The 23,674-nt window shown below is 43.0% G+C and overlaps 1 protein-coding gene across 1 annotated transcript; it reads right to left on the reverse strand.

The window, feature by feature from the left end:
• Positions 1-134: 134 nt before the first annotated feature.
• On the reverse strand, positions 135-22,699 carry GAD1 (glutamate decarboxylase 1). The gene is made up of 16 exons (XM_088519438.1): positions 22,591-22,699; positions 20,941-21,003; positions 16,970-17,128; positions 16,314-16,556; positions 15,902-15,992; positions 11,176-11,288; positions 9,632-9,747; positions 9,451-9,530; positions 9,206-9,260; positions 7,982-8,098; positions 7,761-7,825; positions 5,666-5,744; positions 4,097-4,246; positions 3,176-3,283; positions 2,411-2,500; positions 135-614 (listed from the first exon to the last, which is right to left on the reverse strand). The coding sequence occupies exons 1-16, from the start codon at positions 22,658-22,660 to the stop codon at positions 441-443; spliced, it is 1,773 nt and encodes a 590-aa protein (XP_088375564.1). The 5' UTR covers positions 22,661-22,699; the 3' UTR covers positions 135-440.
• Positions 22,700-23,674: the final 975 nt, after the last annotated feature.

A 23,674-nucleotide genomic window follows, 5' to 3' on the forward strand; every position in this document is an offset into this window, starting at 1 on the left:
TTGAAGGAAACGTTATTTCTCTTAAGGTGGAAAACATGCTGTGGCTTGGATCTAAGTTTATAACCACTTATACATATATATATATATTTCATATATATATATATTTATTTATAGATATTTATTTATAGTGTACATATATACCATGTAGAGTTCTTAAATTTCTATTTTAGTACTTATTCACTTCCTGCTGACTATAATAAGCAAAACCAATGTAAGAGTCAATAGTACTTCAACTTCAAGATAACACGTGTTCCCTCAGTAAAATTATCTACCAATACATATATGTTTCAGTATCCTATAGATTTTTTGTTTAAAGATGTTTCAGGAGATTGGAGCTTACAGAAAGAGAATTTCCTTAAAACATGTTCTGCAGAACTGGATTAAAAATAGCCAGTACTGGAAAACAGTGAATTAGAGAAATAAATAATTTGACCACTGTACTACAGCTCCTGCCCCAGTCTCTCTATTTCCTCAATGAGGAAGTCAATGTCAGATTTAGTTGCTGCTGGGTTTGAGATGACCATTCGGAAGAAGTTGACTTTATCCCCCTGAGGCTGATATCCAACCATGGTAGTACCTGACTCCATCATCAGGGCTTTGATTTTCGGGGCCACCTTTATTAACAAAACAATTAAAAGAAAAAGAAAAAAAGAAACAAACAAGCAATGAAAAAAATATAACAGGGACAGACAGAGAGAGAGAGAAAGTAATAAGTAACTCAGAAGCTTTTTCCTCTCTTTTTATGTCACAGCATTTCTGAATTTGGAACATAAAAAGAAACAGACAAATTGTAAAGGCACAATATTATATTAAAAATCTATAAAAGAAAAAGCTTGAAAAACTAAATATGTTTCCAGGTATGGATATTTAAAGGAAAATGAGCAACAATGAAATCCTCCTTTTAAGAATTTTTTTTTCAAGAGACTAATAGCAACCTAGAGTATTCTATATGAAATAATTTTGGATATCAAATCTATATGTCATTTCTATGTGCTAAGTAATTATTCTTATGGTTTGAACATTGAAAATGAAGTTATTTATAATCACATTTTCAATATTCAATGCTGCACATTTAGATGACATTAAAAGCACTCTGTTCTGCTACAGCATTAAAAAAAAAAAAAGATTTTATCATAAAAAAGATGTTCTCCCTTTTTTTGAAAATATTCTCCAAAATTTTCAAGGACCATTGATGCTTTCCACGAGAATATTAGGTATTCTGAAAGCCAATTTGCTGGGAAAAAAAAAAAAGATGGAAAAATTTAAACCAGATCTATTTCATAAATAATATTTTCTGTTAGCATAAGCTGTGGAAACTCAGTAGTTTTGCAGTCAAAACCTTTACCTCAGTTTCATTTCTTGCTTTGATTTATAAGGAATAATGTTCCAATAGACTTAACATGTGATGTCATCTAAGCACAGCTTTGCCATTCAGAACTTATTTGTCCTGTTTTACTCTCTGCCAGCCAAGTCCATTTCTCTGGCTGTTTTACTGTTTTGTAGGATACTTTATAATAGCTTCTAACATTTAAGAGAACAAAGTCAAATATGTATTTTTTCTCTTCGGTCTCATCCATCTTCCTTTTTTCTCTCTCACTTTTGGCAATTTCTTTAACACGTCACTGGCTTCACCCAGCAATTGCGGTTGTCTTCTGTTGCCTTTCTCCAGCCTAATGCAGCCACAAAATAGTCTACAAAACCTCCCAGGTTTGCCTATTCTTCTGCCTTACGCACACACACAAAAAATTGCAACTCATTTTGACAACTATTATTTCCTTCTTTTGTCTCCTGAATTTACTTCACTCCACTTCTGTCTAAAATGCTACTACTAATGTAATGTGTTTCATTTCCGTTGAGTTCTAATTACCGTGAAAAGTTTTCCTGGCTGTTTCTACTATGTCCTCACGTTTCCATCATCCCTTAAAATAAATTTATCCCCAAATTCTTCAAAGGGTATTCGTTTTTACCCAAATGCATTAATTAGTCAAATATTGTGAAGTCGCTCGTCACTAACCAAAATATTTAAAATGAAAATAAAGACCTAAGAATGCATAGGTTTCCAGGTCCTTTATCTGATCTACCATTTTCAAACAGCTCCTTTTCCCTTTCCCTTGATGATGTGCAGTCCTCACCAGGGACCACTTTTTCCCTAGCTACTTTTGAAACTAACATACACTTCTGGAGCCATACAAATGATTCATAACAAACAATGATTCTTGTTCTGTATTTAGTTCTATAGGGAAAAGAAACGTGACTTCTGCCACCATATAAATAGGACAGAAAGGGGAAAAGGTATCAAGTGCCTAACCAGCAACATGTGCCAACATATCTTGCAAATTATTTTTGATAAATGAAATATTTGGTGTTTAAATTGTAGATTGCATTTTTGCATTTAATATAGGCCTCATACCCTGTGCAACTTTTCTCTTCTCTCATCACAGTCCGGCATGCCCCTGAGACTTGGTGGAATATACCAGAAACATACATTTGTGTGCTCAGGCTGCAAAAAGAATAACCAAATGCATACATCAATAAGCACAGCAATACAGATTGCTCACAGTAGTACAGCAACATAGTTCAACACAGACATGGAAGCCCAAAAATAGTATTAACTTTGCTGGTTCTATATGTTAGAACAAAATACATGCATTACAACACTGCTATTTGTATTTGCCATCTTACCACGTTAGTTGTTCCATCTATAATGTTTTAGGGTGCTAATAAAGCACAAAAGCTTTTCGCTCTCATGCAGTCCTAAGAGGAACTGTTTTCCAGGTTTCCAGGAAGGGAAAAACAATTTTCCTTTATTTATTAATAAAGAGAGAGCATATTTATTATTCTGTCAGCCACAAGTTTATGTAGTGGCACTAGCAACTGAAAATACAGCAAAAATAGCAGGCTTATAGTTATGTATGTGGCAACATCTAGCATGCTATCATGAATAGCTTTATTAAGGTAGTCTTAATACCCTAAATTGAGAATATCAACTGGATATTTGCAACACAAAAACACATGCATTTGACCAAAAGGCTGTCCAATGTTCAACAGTCATGTTATTCTTTGGAAACTAAGAGCTCAACATAGCTGGGTTGAAAAACTCTGAGAATTGTCAAGACTATTTTCAGAATTTCATAGATTTGGCTTCTGCCTGCTGGTTAATTGAAAGAAAGCTTACCTCTCCTTCAAAAACCATCTCAAATTCTTCTCTATTTTTGATTTTAGTATGGAGATACTCTGCCAGTTCCAGGCATTTGTTGATCTGATTTTCAAATCCTACTGTACCCTGTTTTAAAAAGAAGGTCAGTATTAACTATATGGCTATTTTTCCTTTTCTGATGCAATCATCTTTTCAGATAAGCTTCACGTGTAAACCACTTCATCCATAAAGTAAAACACTCAGCAGGATTTTTTTTTCGAATTTAAAAATAAAGGTAATCAGTCACTACATAAGTGGCTACATCTGTGATAGCTATATTCATTATTCTGATTTTGCTCTGATTTTAAGATAACTTATTATGATAACTAAAAGAACTTTTGATTTTTAATAGATTTTAGCTCTATTTTTTCCAACTTCCAAAAATATCAAGAATATTAAGTGTTAGGTTCCCAGTTTTTGCTGAAGGGCATGGACATAGAATGGAAACTATTTTGAATGCCAGAGAATCAACTGTTAAATCATTAGACAGGCAATTCCCTTAAAAAGCAGACCTTGTTTTCAAACTTGCCAATCAAATCCATATATAAAAATACAGGACTAGAAAGACCCTCTTAAGTCATGAAGTCTGCACAGCTGCTGCCATAAAATCCTGATGTGAGTTTACAGAATCACCGCCGAAGACTGTTTTGATGTCCTACCCTCACTGCTTTTACTGCAGCACTGTGCTTGAACTGCACTCATCTAGTGACTTAATGCTTTATTCCAGTTTCCAGCTGAATTAACTGATGGCCAATATTGTTCTACAGCTTAAACAGCTCTTGATTTGATACATACTAACTCTATGTTTAGAGGTAGTCTGTTAAAAAATACTCTGTTGTATGAGACTTACAGATGAAATATATACATTTCTGATATTAGAATGGAACCTTTATTATTTACCTTTGCCTTCCACATCAGCCAGAACTTGAAAATGTCCACGTGTCGCCCACACTGTATTGCCTTATCGCCAGTGTCGTAAGATATATCATACTGTTTATCTTGCTGGAAAAGATATCCTGCACACATTTGATTGCAACCTTGAAGTATACCCTATTATTAAAAAACATATATTTGAATGTATACAAGACTTATATGGCACACTTCATCTGAAACTATATACATTAATGTAAGTATTGTATGTCAAATGTATACAAAATTGTTCTTTAAAGGACCAGATTATGAAATACTGACCTAGTTTTGAGAACTAGGATCCACAGACAATTTCATAACCTCACTTAGAAGACCCTTACCAGTTAAACATCCTTAAATGAATTTGGATTTTGAGTTTCCCATGCTAACTTTGTCAGGCTACTGGGACTTAAGACTATTTTTAAGGTTTACATTTTTGATATGTTAAATTATACATTAGAATAAACTTATTATCTCTCAATTCAGTATGTAACTATATAAAAAGAAAAAAAAAGTTGAAAACTTCAACATCATATATTGCCCAGCTTTATGACAATTTTCACTAGTAATCCTCTAGGCATGAATAAGCTAAACTATACTTTTTTTTTTCCTTAAAAATATTAAAAAATAAGAAACTACCCCCTTCCCCCCCACTCTGGGGTGGGAGTTGCTTCGCAACAGCTACTTTTAAAATGATGGTCCCCAGACCAATGGAAAATTGTGAATTAATTCTAAGGGTATATGAGGGAAAGTCAGAAAAGCAAATTCTTATATACTACATAAAAATCTTACATATATGACATTTCTAAAGGAGGTTGCATTTCCCCTAGAATACCTTAGTGGTTTGTTGTAGAAACTCAAAGACCACTGTCATATCTGATAAATACAAAATACACCCAGAGTTCTCATGCAGAGAATAATTTTGCCAAAATCCTACGATAGTTAGCATGGCAAGCATGCCAGCCACCAAAACAATAGCCACTGCTGGGCAGCAATAGATCTCAAAGTATTTTACAAAGGGCAGTAGATATCACAGTTCTCTGTTTAGAGATGGGTTGCCCGGAAAAACAGTGACAGATCCAGGGCTGGAGCCCCCAGCTCCTACATTCCAGCTCTACACATAGGCATCATTTCCTCTGCAGCCAACCTGCCCAGAAGCAGATGACATGCCAGGTAAGGTAAATGTGCAGGTAAGGTTAAATAGTTGACACTTATTTAAGTGGTTTTAACAGTGTATAATTACCAAGACAAAGGGTATATATTCAGCAGGTAATAGGTAGGTAGGGCAGGTGCTCAAATACAGTGTATTAGCATACCTCTAGTTTTGTTACTGGAATATGCAAAGACACCCCAGCTAAACATCTGGCCCACAGAATCTTTGACCAAAACCAGAAGAAGGACTTCCTTCTTTTTCTAACTAAGCACGACATAAATCGTGCATTTATTTCCTCCAAAAGAAGTTTATGAAATGGAATAGGTTTTGCACTACCATCTTAAAAAGTAAAAGTTGATATTTAGGATTCCCTTTTTAACTGCTTAATTATTAAATAGAAAGCAGACCTTTTCCCGGATAAGAATGGCAGAACATTGCAACAACACTCCCATCATCTTGTGTGGATTCCAAGTGACTGAGTTGGCCCTGCAAAAGAATTTACACATTCAGGTAGGTTTGGGAAGCAGAAACTTAACCTGCAATAGTCACCTCGGATTTCTGCTTTCAGCTGGAAATGTATGGAGCTCTGACTTATTTTCACTATGGAGGGTATTGATATCTCAGATGTCTTCTTTCCCAGCTGTACTATCCAGGAAATGTATTTTCCGGGATTAATATCGCCTGCTAAATAGTTTTATATTGTTAATAACACAGCCAATTGGTGTCAGGCTATGCTGATTAGCTGATACTGTAACTCCATCCCCAGAAGACTTCACTTCTAGAAACAGCATTATGCCAACTAAGAACAATTTGACAGGTTTATATCAGTTCAAGGTACTGATTGATGGAAGGGGCAAAGAATTAAGGGAATAACCTGGAGCACTTAGGAAAATACAGTTCCTCAATATTCCTTCAATAGCTGCTGGAAAAATACAAGGGAAAGGAAAAGACACTCCTAATGCTTATCCACTTTTCCAGTTAGAGCTATATGAGATCTTTTCTATATTAACTTATTAAACCCACGGATTATTAAAAGGCTATAAAACTTTATAGCACATTCCTACTCTTCTATGTGTAAAATTTAAAACATTTTATGATAAGTACAAATGGATGACCAAGATTAATTTACTGGCCAAACACATGACATGTTCTGTAATTTTAACACACTATCCTAGGCAGTTTAACGGGGATGCGAAAATAAATGTGCCAGCTTCACACATCTCTTGACCTCTTCATTCTAAGTCATTAATTACCAAATGTCCCCTTGAGTCCCAGTGCTTTCTAGAGAAGGAAAGTCCGCAGTTGTATATTTCACAGACTTTGTATGGGTTCATACAATGTGCTTCAATGAAAATTCAGAGATTTCCTCCTTTCCTCCACGCTGCTCCCAGGGGCACAGGCAGAGCCTCTATCCAGGGCAATGTGGTGACTCATTTTCCCCAGAGTCTGAGGCCCACTAGTCCCACAGAGGGTCCAGGGGCAATTCCAGCCTGCATGAGGTTCAACCGCAGCACACGGGGCCGCAGGAAAGGGGCAGCCGGGGCCGCACGTCTGGAGCTCATGTCCCACCAAGACCTGTGTGGGCAGCGCAGCCCAGCAGGGCATAGTTCACTTGGAGACTACTTAGAAATAGGCTTAGGAAGTAATTTTCTTCTCAGAAACTAAAATGGTAGCTCACAGGGAGTATGTAAGAAACAGGAATTTGTGTAGCAGCTCGTTTTCTTTTAAGTGAGAACTACAGTCCAGCTGAGCATATTTATTTAATTTCAAAGTTCCAAACAGAGGCAGTTTAAAATAGCTTTCCTAGGGAACATTAAGTTTATTTTAACAAGAAAACATCATGCTCTGTCCTGCAGAGCAGCCAGAGCAACTCAAGCCCTGCAGCCACAGCTGTGTGTCAGGCCCTGTATGTACAAGTCTCTAGGCAGGCCAAAGCCACCCTGAGTGTTGCCAGTAGATCCCAGCTGGGGTGTGTGACAAACCAGTGTGTGGTGTGTGATTCCATATGAGACCTGATGCCATTGCATGAGTGACTGGCAGGTCGACTGGACAGAGGTTTAGATGGTTCTGCTACTTCAGAGCTACCCCTGTGCCACACACTGCTTTCCCTCACCAGAAAGGTCCGTGTGGTTTTCTTCTTCCTTGGCTTGGTTCTTGCACCTTGGTTTTCTCAAATCTCGCTTCGCCCATATCCAGACTTGGGACCTGTTCCAAGCTATGCCTAGGACAACCTCCCTTCCTCTTTTTTTTGCCAACCAATATCCTTTTTTCCCTTCAAGTCTGCTTACCTTCCACTCAGCTGTGCATCTTCTCAGCTGTTTTCTTCTGCAGTATTGCTTTAATCTTCCTGGTCTGAACCTCTCCTGTCTGTCTTGCTTTTGTTTAATTTACTGTTTAATCTCCTTACTGCAGCAAAGTCATCTTTTCATGCATTTGTGAAGTGTCATGCACCCCTATAAAACTGCTTCAGTTACAATAATACTAATAAGCAGTATGTAGTACCTTTCTATTCCATTTAGTTTATGACGATGCTTTCGGGACATTAAGAGTCCACCTCCCCAAGCAGCCTGGAATAGAGAGAAAAAAGAAGAGAGTCACTGTTTTGCCTGGAAAAAAAAAAAGCCTAACATATTTTAATTTACTCCAGCTCTAATAATAAATATTTTAATTCAAACATTTGTTTCAAGTATTCAGATAAACTAGTACTTTGTTCAGCTACTTACATCTACATGCAGCCAGAGGTTATATTTTTCACATATATCTGCAATCTCCTGTATTGGATCAAAGGCTCCATATACTGTTGTGCCTGCAGTTGCATTTACAAAGAGAGGAATGTATCCCTACAATATAAATAAAAATATTAATTGAATATAAAATCCAACCTAGCCCAGGAAAAAAAAATTGTGAAAATGTCTTTGGAATTGTTGCTGCCACATTTTCCCATCTTAAAATGTTTTTTCTTCCCGTGTGAAAGACGCACATAAGCAACAGTAAAAACTAACAAACTGGAACATGGTAGGAATAAACTGACTGTGTTTATCATACTATAACCTCACAAAATTAATTAATCGGAATACAGTGTTTTGTCTAATCTCTTTCAGTTAGGAGATTCAAATGCTTCAGTAACAAAATAGCAATATCAAGTAAAGTTAAATCTAGTTTGTCTAGCATAAAAGGAACAAAGCAGAGCAAAGTAACCCAAAACAAAAGCAATAAATATGGAATTATCCAATCAAAGCAAGTGAAATAAATGTGAATTGCAACTTTAAAGAATGACCAAATGTAAAGAAGGTTTTTTTTTTAAAAAAAAAAAGCTCCAACTTTAGTAGCTCTATAGAATATTAATAGATTTTTCATTACATTAATTCAAAAAGTAATAATGAATGCTTCAAATAAAAACATAATAATGCGCACAATACAGTTACTGATCCTGCAAAATCACACTTGAATTCTGTGGGAATTTTAGGACTGATCTAAATTTTCCATAGTTTTGAATAAATTTAAGGTTTGACTAAAATTAGTTTTAGCTTTACTTTTTAATATTTTTTTTTCAAACACAAGGTTTATTCCCAATATTCCCAAATAGAAATTCCAGGTACTTCAGATACTTCTAGTAGACATTTCCAATCCAGCAGATATTCCTGAACAGAAAATTATAAAATAAAATGAAATCAGAAAATACAGATGTGGGACCGAATTTAAAAATACATAAAATAAAATATAGAGAATAAAATATAAATATTAAAAATATAGAGAGTTCAAACAGTAAATGGAAACCTTAACAAGATGTAGAGATGATTGCCTAAAACAATACATAAATGCATAATTAAACATCTGAAAATATTATTAAAACATTCTCAGTTAATGTTAACCCTCAGCCTTCAAAAGGCGAGATAACACATTTTATTAACATGAGCATTAAAGCTCTAATTCTAAGGATCACAAACCTTTTGTTTTGCTTCCAAAATTTTGGCCTCTAAATCAGCTGGTATTATTTTGCCTCTGTAATTATTGCAGAAACAGAAAGACAAAGAAAATTAAAGATTGCACATAGAAATACTAGCTACAGTTGAAATAATTTAATAGGATTTTCTCATCAGGCCATTAGCAACTTGACACACTGTACAAACCAGTCTTTAAGCACAATAAAACAAATTTAACAGATGAACACATTTAATATATCAAAACCTACCTTTCATTGCATTTTATCAAAATCACATTGTCTGTACCAAATCCAAGTGCAGCTCCAGCTTTCTTTATCGAGTAGTGACTCTGCAACAAAACATATGCTTATTTAGGAGTAGTAATTAGATGGTACAACATCTTCAAAATATATATCAGTAAATTAACAATTAATAATATAACAAGCTTACATGTTCCGAGGTAAAAAGAACCAGTTTAGGGACTGCAGCCATGCCTTTGGTTTTGATTTCAGGGAAATACTTGTAGCGTGCAGCCATGATGCTGTACATGTTGGAGATAGCTCCTCCTGTGAATGAATGTATAATGAAGTTGTGATTACAAGGAAAAGAAAAAGCATATTAGACCAAAGACAAACATGTCTCTTGTGTTGTGAAATGAAATAAATATCTGAAAAATAAATCTCTGGTTACCTGTCTAAACAAGATAGAGACAGACCCTCTGGAAGGTCATAATGATAGTCAGGATTTCCTATCTCTTTCCCAAATGCTGATATTTTTGTAACACATTCCTAAAGGCATCCATTTTCATTATGCTGCCTTTACATGACGGATTCTTGTTAGCCAGAATAGCAGAAACTTATCAAATTGACTGGGACTGAAGAAATGTCACATGCTGGGTGGCTTTATTCCATCTTATCAAAGATGTAGAGATAAATGCCTAAAGGTAGATTTCTACATCTGAGCTAGTTATCCTCGGCTCCCTTGGTAGTCAGTTAACAGAAGGAGGTACTTCATAGGCTATGATGCAGCTAATCTGTTTTGATACTTATTTTTGAAAAAAAGATAATTTAGGAAAAGCATCTATTTCTCTTGATTTATTTACAAAAAGATGCCAGGATAGCCAGCACAGTTGTACAATGCAGGCATCAACATTTATTGAGGCTAATCTCATCCATAAAAACCAAGAGAACTTATTCCTCTGAGATTTCTTCACCAACAAGAACTTTAGGAAGGCTCTTCCATATTTTTCTTGCAGATGTGACTGACAATGAAGTGTGCATTCAGAGATTTTAGGCTGATTATCCCAGAGGGAGGTGGAGTTTGTCCTTCATCCTCTGATGAAGCATATTTCCCCCCTACAAATGTGGAGCTCTGTTAGGTGACCATTTTGTCCACATACAGGCCCTAGGGTTTCTGCATGGTTTCCATTTTTTTTCCTGCCACTGCTGACAACCCTTATATTGCCTTCATCGTATAACACTTTGGCCTGCTCTTCAAAATCCTATTTTAGGAACTCATATATCTGGAAAAACTATACCACAAGATGTGACCAACATCCAGTTGCACTTTACCCAACTGTGTGCTCAAATCCTCACCAAAGAAGTCAGTAGGTGATTCTCAAAAGTTTTTGGTCAGCGAGGTTTGTGGTTGCTCAGCACCTCCAGGAATAAGGTATTAGAATAAGGCAATAGTAAGTAAATTATATATAAAAAAATAGTTACCTGGCTCACAAAGTTTTAAAATGTTGTATGGATTTCTATATAGCCATTTGTTATGGCACACAGCCATACCAAAAGATAGAGAGTATTTTCTTCAACTAGTGCTATGTTTGAACAAAATGTATACATCAAATGGGAAATGCCTATTTCTAAAGTTGTGACATGTCATTTTGAGTTGCAGATATTTCATGAAAAATGTGGGCATTCAAGCACTGCTTATGTTTATTTTTATTTTTGAAGTTTTAGTCAAGCCACCAAGAGCGAAGTGCAACCCACCAGGGGAGAATATTCCATCACCATCTTTATTGGACCATCCAATGATCTCTCTCATCTTTCGAAGTGTTATTTGCTCCATGAGGACAAAAACAGGGGCAATTTCATATGTAAACCTGCACGGAGGAAACAACAACAACAAAATAAATAAATATAGATTACAAAACACACAATGAATCCCTAGTTGTGATTCTTAGTAAAAATGCTGAAGATTTCTAAAAAAATTTCCATAAATTGAGGGTCTGATGTTGCAATCTTTACTTAAAGAAAAAAAAAAAAACAGGAAAAGAATATTGGCAGGATTGGTCAATGAAGACTACAACATCCTGTCTTTAGTAACTTTTCTATATAGTCAACAGGAGACTAGTACTCACCATCACAATGCTGGTCACTGTTATGCAAAATCAGACTGCAACTTATTTGTTTACCAAAGTGCCAATTTCACACTTTGGGAATAACATACTTCCAAAAAACTTATGAAAACAGTGAACTTCACCCAGCTAACCTCAAGCAAAATTAGAGATATTGAGCTAGGGCTTCAAAGTCTAAATATAATTAATTATGTGGATTTATTCTGTTGATCTCCAAGGACAACTTATTTCTACAATACCATATGATCAATAACTGTCAAGAGTAATTATAAATGATGAATTTCTAATTACTAATTACAAAAAAAAACAAGATAGCAGTCAACTGTTGTACCCACTAATGAGGGCAAACACATTGCATGGTCTAATAAGCCATGATGTCACAGACAGATATATGGATGGAAAGTGACAGTCATACAACCATTTTTGGTGATCAAGATACATGGATAAATTACTACTGCTGTAAATAAACTCTGCTTGTCATATTTAAAAAAAAAAAAAAAAAAGGCAGAAAAACTAAACAGTCAGCCTGGGAATTCTTAAGGGATCTGCAAGATAATAACTCAGTAAGTCTTTCATTTAAATAATACAGATAAAAAAATCTGTGTGCTGTCTCTCCTAATACTAACATTACATTTTTGAGAATAGATATGGAAAAGTTTAAGGAGATAAATTATCTGAAGAAGGTAATGTGTGACTGAAAGATTTTCTTCTATTTATATCCACACTGCCTAAAATAAATTATTCATTTTTTTCAACAAACCTTGCCCATGGTGTTAATTCATCACAGATACAATAGCACTATTTTTGAAGTATTTAAGATTCAATAGTATTGTTTTCTAGTTTTGAAAGCCCAAAATACTATTTATTTTGTTTGTATCATCATCAGACATGTCAGAAAGCCATTTGATCTGGAGATCAGCTGTTGCTGAAAATTATGAAAAGACAGAATTAATAAACCAGTTGGTGCCTGGTTTCTTAATAGCAAATCTTCTAAGGAGCCAAATTACAGGAGTTGATTTTTTTTCTTTTTTCCCCACACTACATGTCTAGGATATTTTCCAACCTTTATTCAGACAGAATGACCAACGGAAGTCCATAGGAACTAAGCACCATATAAACTACTGTAACTTAAAGCAAGATTTGTTTAAGTCAACATAATTTTTTGTATCATTTTAAATGCATTTTCAATTTTGTCCTGAGAACATACCTCCTGATGTCTACATCCTGGAAGATTTAGAGACTTGTATAGAAAGCATATAGATTTTGGCAAGTTACATACATGTATGTAATATAACATATTTAAAATAAAATGTCAATTGTTCACAGAGGAAATGTTGAACATACCTAAAATCAAACAAAATAATACTTATTTATTTTATTAGGTACTTATTTTCTGAATCTCCAAAAACTGACAATCCAATAAAAGAAATTTGTGGATGATTACAAATGATAATGCAAGTGGAGCCGTATTACACGAAGGCTGGGGTTTTTGAAATAGCATTTTGGCAAAGAACTCTCCAAATTATTTTTCTTAAACTTAAATGATTTTGAAAATGTCACTAAAATATGTAATATGCATTTGGCATGGTAAAACCCTTTGCTACTTCAGAACCAATCACTTGATGAAAAATCCTGATGAGGTTTTCCATACAGTTATAGCCTTTACAGGTACTTCTAAGAACTAACTAAAATGGATACCAGTCTCATCTCTTTGCTAACAGAATATATGAATGTCAGTCTTATTTATTTATTTATTTATTTATTTATTTATTTATTTTCTGTAGTGCCTGGAGCTGGCCTAACTTCACTTTCACCTGAAGGCTGCAGCATTTTTATCAGGACAAATCATTTTATCTCCTTATTCCCCTGTTTGCCAGCAGGTAAAATGAACATAAAGCACTTTACATAATTTGCATGTGTTATCTTCGCATAGGTATAAATGCATAATGCCGATACTACCAGTATAATTTTCTCATCTGGGCTAACAGGGGAAATGGAGGGAATTTTGGGATAATGCTTTCCCTTCCCAACCTCAGCAGCTGGCTGAGGTGAGCGCCCATGCTACAGATCTCTGGCTCTGGTTGAACAGCAGCAGCAAATTCCACCTGTAAATTTCTCTAAACATCTTATGCTAATGGTTGAGCTGTGAATGTCTTATTGACACATCATTTCTAAGGAAAGGTTATTATATTTAGTTTGATGTATTCACATGACATTTAAATAACATTTTATGACAATTTAAAATATTAAGAGTCACCAGTGTTTTCATTACTCAAAATTCATTAGGGAAACAAAATACTTATTTTTTAATTGTTCACCAATATTTTAAGTATTGTTCATAGCTATCTAAAGAAAAATGGCAACGGAAAATGAATTCCTTATCACAGTCTAGCGCTACTGTCACATTACATGCTTGTCTAGCAGGTCAGAACAATTTCTAGATAAAGGTCAGAACCTGCTCTTCTGTGCTGAAGCACTGCTCAAAACAAATAATATATTCCCCAGAGCACCAAGAGTTGCACTGACTGTTTAAAATAACCTTCTCTGTCAGTTCTTTGAATCATATTTTACAAACATCTTGCTTTATCTGTATCTGTAATTGCTGTGTTTTAAAATAACACAGCATATTGACCTTGATTTGCTGAGAGGGTTAAGAAAAAGAGAGAAGAATGTATTATTTTGCTTTTGATAAACCCTATTAAAAAAAAAGCTTGCAGAAAATTATTTTCAACATATGTTCTCACTTAAAGTATATATGCTCCATACGCTTTACAGAACTAACTATCTGTTTAATAAAACGCTCTTAAAACCAACCAAAGAAAAGTAAAGCAACCTCATGAAGAAAGAATTACCCTTGTGGAACTGAATGAATTGCATGTTCTTAATAACCATAGCAATACTTCCAAGATTATCATATTCTCCTGCGGAGTAAAATTCTACTTTACCTTATCATTTCTGTGCTATTTCCCTGATCACAAAGGGACATTTAGGATGTTAGTCAAAAGAAATGTGGCTTACAAAACATGACAGGCTGTGCCTAAGCAATGCAGTATGCTTTCCTCACATATGGAAGCAGTATTTAAACAAACTTTTCCTTTGGAAATGTAATGGAATCTGTTTTCACCTTTAGTTGTGATGTTGTTGAGAGAGAGAGAGAGAGAGAGAGATGCACCTTGTGGTATTTGCTTTAAGTTTTAAATGCATGCTGTGGGTTTTTTGTTTGTTTGTTTCATTTTTCCAGCCAATGTTTTACATCTGAATGTCTCATATAGATTTTTAACAGAGAACTAATTAAGACAATTACTGCAGGCTGGTTTTGGCTGAAGCATCTTATGTAGTTTTCTTTATCACCAATGTCACAAAACAGGCACGTCTTGTAATCTACATAGAGCTGCTAATAATCAGCTCTACTTAATGAACCATTTACTCATGGAAGGGCCAGTAAAAAATGTGTTCATTTTTCAATTTGCAGATACATTTCTTGTGTTCTGCCAATTAGCAACATTAAGTCTACACTCCCAAACTATAGGTTTAGATTGAAAGAACAAAGCTAAAATGCCCAATACAGGGCTAAAATAGAAGGCAGCTTCTGTTACCTGCCAAGTCTTGGGATTGTCAGAACATTTTGGAGCATATACAAATCAGTATACTAATAAAAACTGCCTCTTTTCTTTTCTTTTCTTTTCCTCTTCCCCTGAATTATACTCCTTGCTGCAAAAGTTCACATTTAGACCCGAAGTTTAATTACTTTTAAGGACAAGAAAAAATAGGAAATGTTTTCTCTTTGATATACTTTTGATACTTTTTTCACAAAACTGTGACAAATTTAGATCGATTATTTCCTTCATTATCAACAAATTAAATGTCAGTGTTGCATTTCTAATCCTTTTGAAGATACCCAAAACCATCAACTTTGCCAGCAGATGAACAGGAGAAGAAGAGGCCCCAAGCCCATTCGCTTTGAAGTCAATAGGAGAAAAGGAAGCATAAAGTTCTAAATATTTGTATGCTACTGTTAATAAATGAAGAGTTGCAGAATTACTCAATTCTTTAGACAGAATTACTGTCTAAGAACAAATCTTTAAAATCTGGAAAAGATAAGTCTAAGAGAAGAGAAAACATTTCACATTACCATATCAGAATGTTTCACTTACCATGTGCTCCGGGATATTTGTGTATATCAGTGATGTAAAAGAAATCCTTTGTTCAGCTGTTCAGCTTTACATAACTACTTAATTGCCACATTAAGTAAGAAAAAATATGAGACGTTTTTACTGAGGAGCTTTTCAGAACTGGGATTCAAAGGCGATAAAAGCCACTATCACACCGTTCCCGGGCAGGGTGGGGGCCGCGCTTACATGTTGGTGTTGGCCGTAGATGTGAGCCACTCGCCGGCCAGGCCGATCATGTCCAGTCCCGTGGAGAGCTGGTTGAAGAAGCGGGGGTGACCTGCAAGACGACGAGAGCGGCTCAGCGCCCGCCCAGACGCCGCTGAGGGGCTGTCGGGGGAGCGCGGCGGGCGCGCGCGGCTGCTCTGCCCGTGTCGGGGCGCGCGGCGGGCTGGCGCCCGCGAGGACTCAGCCTCTCTTTTCATTAAACGTCTGGTGAGCATAAAGAAGAAAAACTGCAAATTCTGTGTCGTTTATGCCCTCATTTACCTAATGATACTGCTCCCTGGAGACAGAGCAGCTCGCGCTTCGTCAAGGGGAGGAGGCTCCGCCGCCAGCCCCAGCGCTGCCGGGGGCCGGTGCGGGCGGGACGGGCACCTACCTGTCCGCACGCCGTACTTGAGTGTGTCCCGGCAGTCCACCAGGATCTGCTCCAAGGACTCCGGGTTGTCCGAGAGCTCCAGGTTGAAGCCCTCCATGCCCTCCAGGAGTTGGTGCGGGTGGTGGAAGTCCAGCACTTTCGTAGACCTATCAAACGTCTTCCGCACGTAGTTGAGGAGAATGTCGACGACCTCGAGTAGGAACTGCATGGTCTGCTCCTCGCCGTTCTTGGCGGGCAGCAAATCTGCGAGCAAGAGCGCAGTGAGCGGCGCCGGGCCTGTCCCGGGGGGCACAGCCCACGCAGCAAGTCCCGCACCTGCCCGAGACAGCCGGTTGATCCTGCCCACACTCCTCGCCAGCCGCCCCTGCCAGCAACCCGGTCTCATTGGTGGTTTACTGAGAGGAAAACAAAATAGGAAACCATTCTGCTCCTAGGGGCGAGTGCCTCCCGAGGAATTGCTGCAGCTGCGCTGTAGTGAAGCGGCCCCAAGTCTATAACATTGTGAGACGGGGGATCCTACCAAGCACACAAGTTTCCCTAAAAGCGACCAAGCAAAAGCAAGGTCTGCGCACGGCTGCACTTCCATGGGAAGCACAGGCGAACCTGCTAAGGGATGAACCTGACTGGGACAAGCAGGAGCTCCACAGGGTGCTCACCTCGGGCATAGAGGTTGGAGAAGTCCGTCTCGGTGCGCCTGAATCGGCCTTCCCGCTCGCTGTTCTCGCAGGCCAGCAGGCTCTTGGAGGACTGTTTCTCCTTCAGGGAGCTCACGAGGCGGCCCTTGTCCTCCAGGCTGTTCGTTCTCTGCAGGAACCCTACGTTGTTATTGCAAGGAGCACAGGTCAGAGTTTTCTCACTTCCCAGCATGTTTTGAAATGTCTACAGCAGCTCTCTAGACAACAGTGCAAAGTGGTGTTTGCTCTGGATCTATCTAATGAGGTCAGGAATAAGAGTATTTATGGAGATTATTTGCCTCCAGGAGGGAGAGCTCAAAATGCCATCAACTGCAAAAAACCAGCCATGCAAAAAAACAAATTTTCGTCATTTAGTGCAGTGGTAAATTCTTATTAAGTCGATCAGACAGATTCCACTTCAGTAATCAGCCACTGGAAGAGAGTTCAGGATAAGTCAATGCTATTTCAGCCTGCAGGCGAAGTTTATGGACCCAACAGACAAGGGCAATGATGTATGATTGAAATCAGGGCCACTTTCACTTCTCTGGTGCTCTCGCGCGCAGTCTGCGAACGTCCCCGCGCCCGAGCATCGCCCCGCGGGGCTCTCCGGGCAGCGGCAGCTCCAGCAGACCCTCCTCTCTGTGCCCAGGACCCCCGCACGCCCCAAGAGCTGCCGCTTCCCACCCGAACAGGGCTCTGGTGCCAACGCCACCACGCCCGGCGCCTCTGGCCCTGCACAGGGCTCTGCACAGGACCGGCAGCAGCAGCACCACGCAAGGCAGGAACGACCCCCTGCCCGAGCTCTGCAGCCGGGGAACCGCGAGTTAGCAGCGCGGACCGTGGGCGAGAGCAAAGCGGGAGCGGCACTTGTTTTTCATTATTTTTTCCGTTAAGGACGCTTAGCCACAGGCGTAGTTTCCCATTCCGCTTTTAACGTCGGTAACGAAGTGTTCGGCCTCCCCGCTGCAGGGAGCTGGCTTTGCGGGAGGTGCCTCGGAAGCGGCCTTAGTCTGCGCAGACCGCGGGCCTCGGGGGCGGTGCGGCCGAGCGGCCGCGCTCCCCCGGGTGCCGGCACCGGGCCAGGCCGGGCCGCGAGGACGCTCCCTGCCGGAGCGCGAGGAGCCGCCGGGCCAGCTCGCAGGCAGCCCGCGGGAGCGCCGCGCTCACTGCCGTGCCGTAGCAATAACCTGCTCGCTACTCTTCCCCTGTGATACTCTCAGGAATATTAGTTGACAATCCAGAATATTAATGCAAGTCAATCTCTCTGCTGGCTCAAATTAGGAGCAGCCATTCCGGTTTGATAGAATTTCGTAGTTTCTCTGTAATTACTTCTAATGGTTCCTGCAATAAATCACTCGTTTCTCCGGTAAGAGCCGTTTTCCCGCTCACCGGGTGCTGCAGGGCCCCGCGATGGGGGGAAGAGGCCCAGACTCCCACCCGCTCTCAGATCCCTCGCTCTCGTGGCCCGCGGACTCACGTCTTTCCCCCAGCTTGTCTTTCCCCGAGGTGTTCGGGGGCAGGAGCCAGGGGGGAAAGCTCTGCAAGGCGGACATCAGCCGTGCGACAGGCAGCCCCTCTCAGAGCCGCCACCTCAGCCCAGCGCCGGCACGGCGGGCGAGCCCATCCCCTTGGCCGCGGGGCGGCGGACAGCGATGTGAGGCGAATTAACACGGCTGCCTCCCGTGCCGGGGACGTTAACGGGGAGCGACGCGCGTGGTGGTTCGCGACTCTCCTGGCGGGTCCTGTCGGGGTGAGCGCAAGGAGCCAAGTCCCGCCAGCAGCAGCCACGTCCCGCGCAGGTTCCGCTCGGGGGCGTTTTCATCCACTGCATTGAAAGATACCGAGCTTTTGAAAGCGAGGTGACATCAGTGTCGCCACGGCGAGAGCTACTGTGTCCCAGCGAGACCACAAATCCAGAGTTAGGAGTGACAGCGTTGGCACCTCAGGATTTGCCCCGAGGAGGAGGAGTCCAGCTCCTCCTCTCGGCTCCCGAGTTTGTGTCCCCGCCACGCGGCTGCCCTGGAGAGATGGTCGCTGCGAAGCTGCCTTCGGGGCCGGGAGGCACCGCCCGGGACGGAGCTTGCGGGGTCTGCAGCCGCCTCCGGGCTGTTTTGCTGTGTCGGGTATCGCCGCGGGTGCCCCTGGCTAGCGGGGTCGGGGTGAAGGACGCGGCTCCAGCAGTGAGGAGGAGCCGCCCCCGCTTCGCACTACGTGACGCTTCCTTCAACCAGTTCAAAACCTGCGCGGCGACTGCGATCCTCGGCCCGGCTCAGCTTTCGGCTGGAAAGTGGCTAATTCCTTATCCGGCCACTTGGCTGGGGAGAAGTGACACGTAAATCCCGGGTAGATAATTGCCGAAAATATCAAATACACAATAAACAGGAGCAGGCGGAAGGGCGCACACGTGCTTCAAAAGCCTCCTGTTCTCAGAGCTGAAGCCCCCGTTAAAGCGGCTTTCGACACTAACACGCGCGGAAAGGCCAGTTCTGAGGTGTCCGCGTTCCTGTAGCCTTGTAATTCCAGGATATGGAAGGTTTGGGATAATGCGTTGTGAAACGGAGGGACGAGAGGTTTCGATCGCAATCGTTAAGCGTCGGCTTGTTCAGGTCTGTAATTCGAGATCACTGACATTTCAGCACTTCACACCAAAAGCAGCGCTCCCTGCGCTGTGCGGGGGGCAGGTCCGAGCGGGGTCGAACCGGCCATCGCGGCCCACGTCTCATGGCCAAGGCAGGTATTCCGTGTAAAACCAAGGCAAACCAAAGCCGAGGTGGGGAGAAAAGGAAACCGAGCAACCCGAGCACACAAAGCGACCCAGCAACACGACATCGTTGCTTGTTTGGCATTCCTTTCACAATGCCCCCCAAACACCTTTTTTTTTTTTTTTTTCTCCCCTCTTTCCTCTTTCCCACCCACCTCCCTCCCCTTTCTCGAATCCAAAATGGTGGGACGCTTCATTTTAGCGCTTTCGATGTAGCCCCTGAACTGCGGGAGGCGCGATGTCCCTCCTCCGCAGCCCGGCCGCCCAGCCCCAGCCGGCGGTGCGTTAATCCATCAGTTCTGCTCGCCGGGATAGATTAAAACGATGATGAGGAGCCCGTGGCCTCGGCCGCGAGGGGCTGGCGGGGAAGCGCTCCATTAAACCCAGAGCGGGAGCTATTTATAGAACGAAGCGGCTGCTCGTTAATGTCGCCTGCGGGTGCCAACGAGCTCTTTAATAGGTACAGGATTAAAATATTTTGCAACCTCGTTCTGCAACCTCAGTCCTAATGTCCATGTAACAAAACGCACGAACAAATAAATTCCGACTAAGGCGGTAGGGCGAAGCCTTCGTCTGTCTCTTTACTTGGATAAAAAGCTGATTTCTGCCAGGAACCCCCCCCCCCCGCCCCTCACCAATAAAAACCAGCGGGGGAAGCGGGAAATAATTTCTATTCATAAGGAACTCAGGCTAAGCGGAACGACTTTCTCCATCAGGAAACAGAGATTTGCCCGTTTGTCTCCCAAAGCGAAGGCGCTCCAGAGGAGGAGCGAGGAGACAGCTTGTTATCTGCAAATGAATCTCTGCTATACGGCGCGATCTACCCGTGCGTGTTACCCCGCACCTCGGGCAGCGACTGCCAGCGCTATCTCCCTTGCGCAGCCAGCTGAAGTGTTGCTCTGAATAAAGATCCCGTTAATCTTGCCCACGCCCCCCCCGGCCAGGAGATCTGTATTTTCCAGCCCGATAAGGCTGAAATTTTTCAGACGGTGAGTGCTGGCCCCAATCCCGGCTCGCTTCTCTCCGCGGTCCCGCTCGCTCCCTGCCCGGAGGCGGCGGGGCCTGGAACGGGGCCGTCGGGGCCGCCCTGGCCATCGGGACCCTGAAGCGGGCGGCAGGGGGCGCCCGCGGGGGGAGGGAAGGGGAAAGAAGGAGAAGGGAAGGTACAGGGGAGGCGGCGGCGAGGACTTACCGCATATCTTGAGGCCGATTTTCCGAGTGCACCCGTGGGCCACGCCGCACCACGTGTCGTATGCTGGAAGAGAAGGCAGAGATGGTCCGTGGCGCGGCGGCCCGGACAGTCCAACCCCGCATCTGCCCCTATTGCCTGACGCCCCCCACCCGCCACCACTCATGGTCTCAGGGGCTGATACAGGAGTTTCAGAAGAAACCGCCGCTTTCCAGCAGGCTCCAGGTCCCGGGTCAGTGCTTGGCTCACTCGGGGCAGCCGAGGCTCTTTGTCTCTCCGATGACACTGAAGTGACACGTTGGCCCGTCGGGAAGAAAGGGAAAGGCGTCTGGGACCAGAGCATCTAATAATTTACTGGCGAGCATCCAGGGAAGTGGCAGCTTAAAATAAACTGGCATGAAATGGGGTCGCCAAAGAGTTCAGGAATTAATTGGGTGAGAAATAGTATTTGACTAGATGATGAGGCCCGCCTGGCTGAGGCGCAGCCCGGCGGAGGAGCGCGGGGCTCCGCGGTGGCGGGGCCCTGTCCTGCCCGTCAGGAGCCCCCCGGGCGGCGCCTTCCCCCGACGGGGTCTCTCCGTCCGTGCCCGGCGGAGCCGGGACGGAGCGGGCTGCCCAGTCGTGCCAAACCCGCGCCCGGCCCGATGGGGCGCCCGGAGCAGCGGGAGGCGCCCCGGGCCTGGAGCCGCCGGCAGCGCGGGGACAAGAGCGTAGGGGCAGCCGCTGCGGGGGAAGGAATAGGAGCAGGGGCAGCTTTTCACTTGCCTTTCATGTTTTTAACGGCGTTCTTTGTTAATTTTTTTTTATGCTGCTGCAAAAGGCAACAGCCTGTCACTCTCATCCGAAGAAATAAGCTGTTTTTTCGTTATAGTGCTGCCTGTCGCCCCCTCCCCCTATTTTTTCCAGTTGCAGAATAATCACAATAACGACGCCGCTGTTCATGCCTCAGAGCTCCGGCAGTGCTCCCAGGCTAAAAGCCATTCCCCACTTTGCAGTGCCTGACAGCCTTTCATTTCTTGCCGATGCCCCCTCTTTGTCTCTGATACTTTATGGCACCGAGCGTCTTTATTTATATATTTTTGGTAGACGGCTGCCTGACTTGCCAAGCCAGGGCTGTAAACAGATTCTCTATCCACCTGCAGCAACCTCTGCTTCTCACTCACACCTCAATAACTCAAGGCAAATTCAGAACAATTAGGAATACAAGGCTTTAAAAGCTACAATTAGCATCCAAATTTCACTTGATTATAGGCTTCAGCTGAAAGGCAGTGGTTTCATTAGCATTTATAAAATGCAAAGGGGGGAACTCACTTTAAGGTGGTGTAAATTCGCCCTTTAACCGATTCGTTTTCTCCACATCGAACCCCCCGATTTTTGACCATCGGGGGGGGGGGGGGAGAGGGGGGTCGCTTTGTTGCCACCTCGCTCGGCTGTGGTGGGAGCTGAAGCTGCCGGGGGAGCTTTTCCCCCCGCGCGGGTTTTGCTCCGCTGCAGCTGCTGGGGCCGGGACGGCGGCTTCTTTGTGTGCGGCACCCTGCGCACCTGGGGGGCGGCCCGGCCCGCATCTCCCTTTTCCTTCGCAAATCGGCCTTTTCCAGCCGAGCTGGAGAAAGTCGCCAAGGGGATTAAAACGAGGAAAACAATAAAACCTACTTGTGGGTCGCAGATTCGTTGGGGTGGGGTCCGGAGCGTCGTTGGAGGATGATGGAGCAGAGGAAGCCATCGCTTCAGAAACGTGACGCTCCTCGGAGCCCGCCTTTCCTCCGACGGGTGCCCCGGAGAGAATTCCCTGCAAGGGAGAAAGGCGGCTTTAGGGTCCGCTCCTTCAGAGGAGCGCCCGGGTCCTCCTTAGCTGCCAGGGGGCAGGAGGCTGCAGGCAGCAACGAGCGATTTCAGTCCTGGCGAGGTGGCGCGGGGGGCGCGACCGCCGGGCTGCAGGCGGGACTGGATCGGGACCGGGCTGGGGCCGGGCCGGGCCGGGCGGCAACAACGAGGAGATGGCGGGACGGGCTGGAGCTGGAGCCACGGAGCTGCCTCCCGCGCAGCGGTGGTCGGCGGAAGCGCGGAGCCCGGCGCAATTACATCAATGAGTGGGGCAATTACGCGCCTCGCCTCCAATTGGAACCAATTTACAAAGCGGGCTCTGAAATGAGCAGCGCTGCCGAGCCGAGCCCCCTCCCGCCCCCCATCGCCCAGGGCTGAATCGCGCGCCAGGCGCAGCAGCAAAGGGGAAGAGCGACATTCGCCCCCGCCACGACAAAGGTGCGTTTGTGCCCACGTCCCAGCACACGCGTGGGCATACGTGTATCTGCACGATCGTGCGTGCAGCAAAACGTCAAAACGCACATGTGTGAGTGTTCAAACGCCCAGCAGGGCTCTCCGGTGCATGTAGCGTTAGCGGCACAAACGCAAGAGGAGAGAGCTCTAGGGAAGATGCCGGACTAGCCCCGCTCCACGCTAGCTGCCCGCTAGGTTCCTGTCGGACACGATATTCCGATAACCCAATTTGGTCGCTGATCGAGAACGATCGGGTCAACGTTCTGGTCCCCTCTTTGTCCCTATGACCGCCTGAGGTTTATTTTATTCGCCTTGTAAAGGAAGTCAAGGTCACGGTAACGAATGAGCCCATTCTTTGTTAGCTGCTCTTCGAAAATCGGTAACTACTTATTCGTTTTCGTTGCTGGGCGGATTTACGCCCGCTTGAAAACGCAACGCATCGAGGATTTCAATGGGAAGC

Source organism: Tinamus guttatus, unplaced genomic scaffold (genome assembly GCF_059628265.1).
Source record: "Tinamus guttatus ecotype Peru unplaced genomic scaffold, ASM5962826v1 Tinamus_guttatus_pri_ptg000060l, whole genome shotgun sequence".
Classification (NCBI taxonomy): Eukaryota; Metazoa; Chordata; class Aves; order Tinamiformes; family Tinamidae; genus Tinamus; species Tinamus guttatus.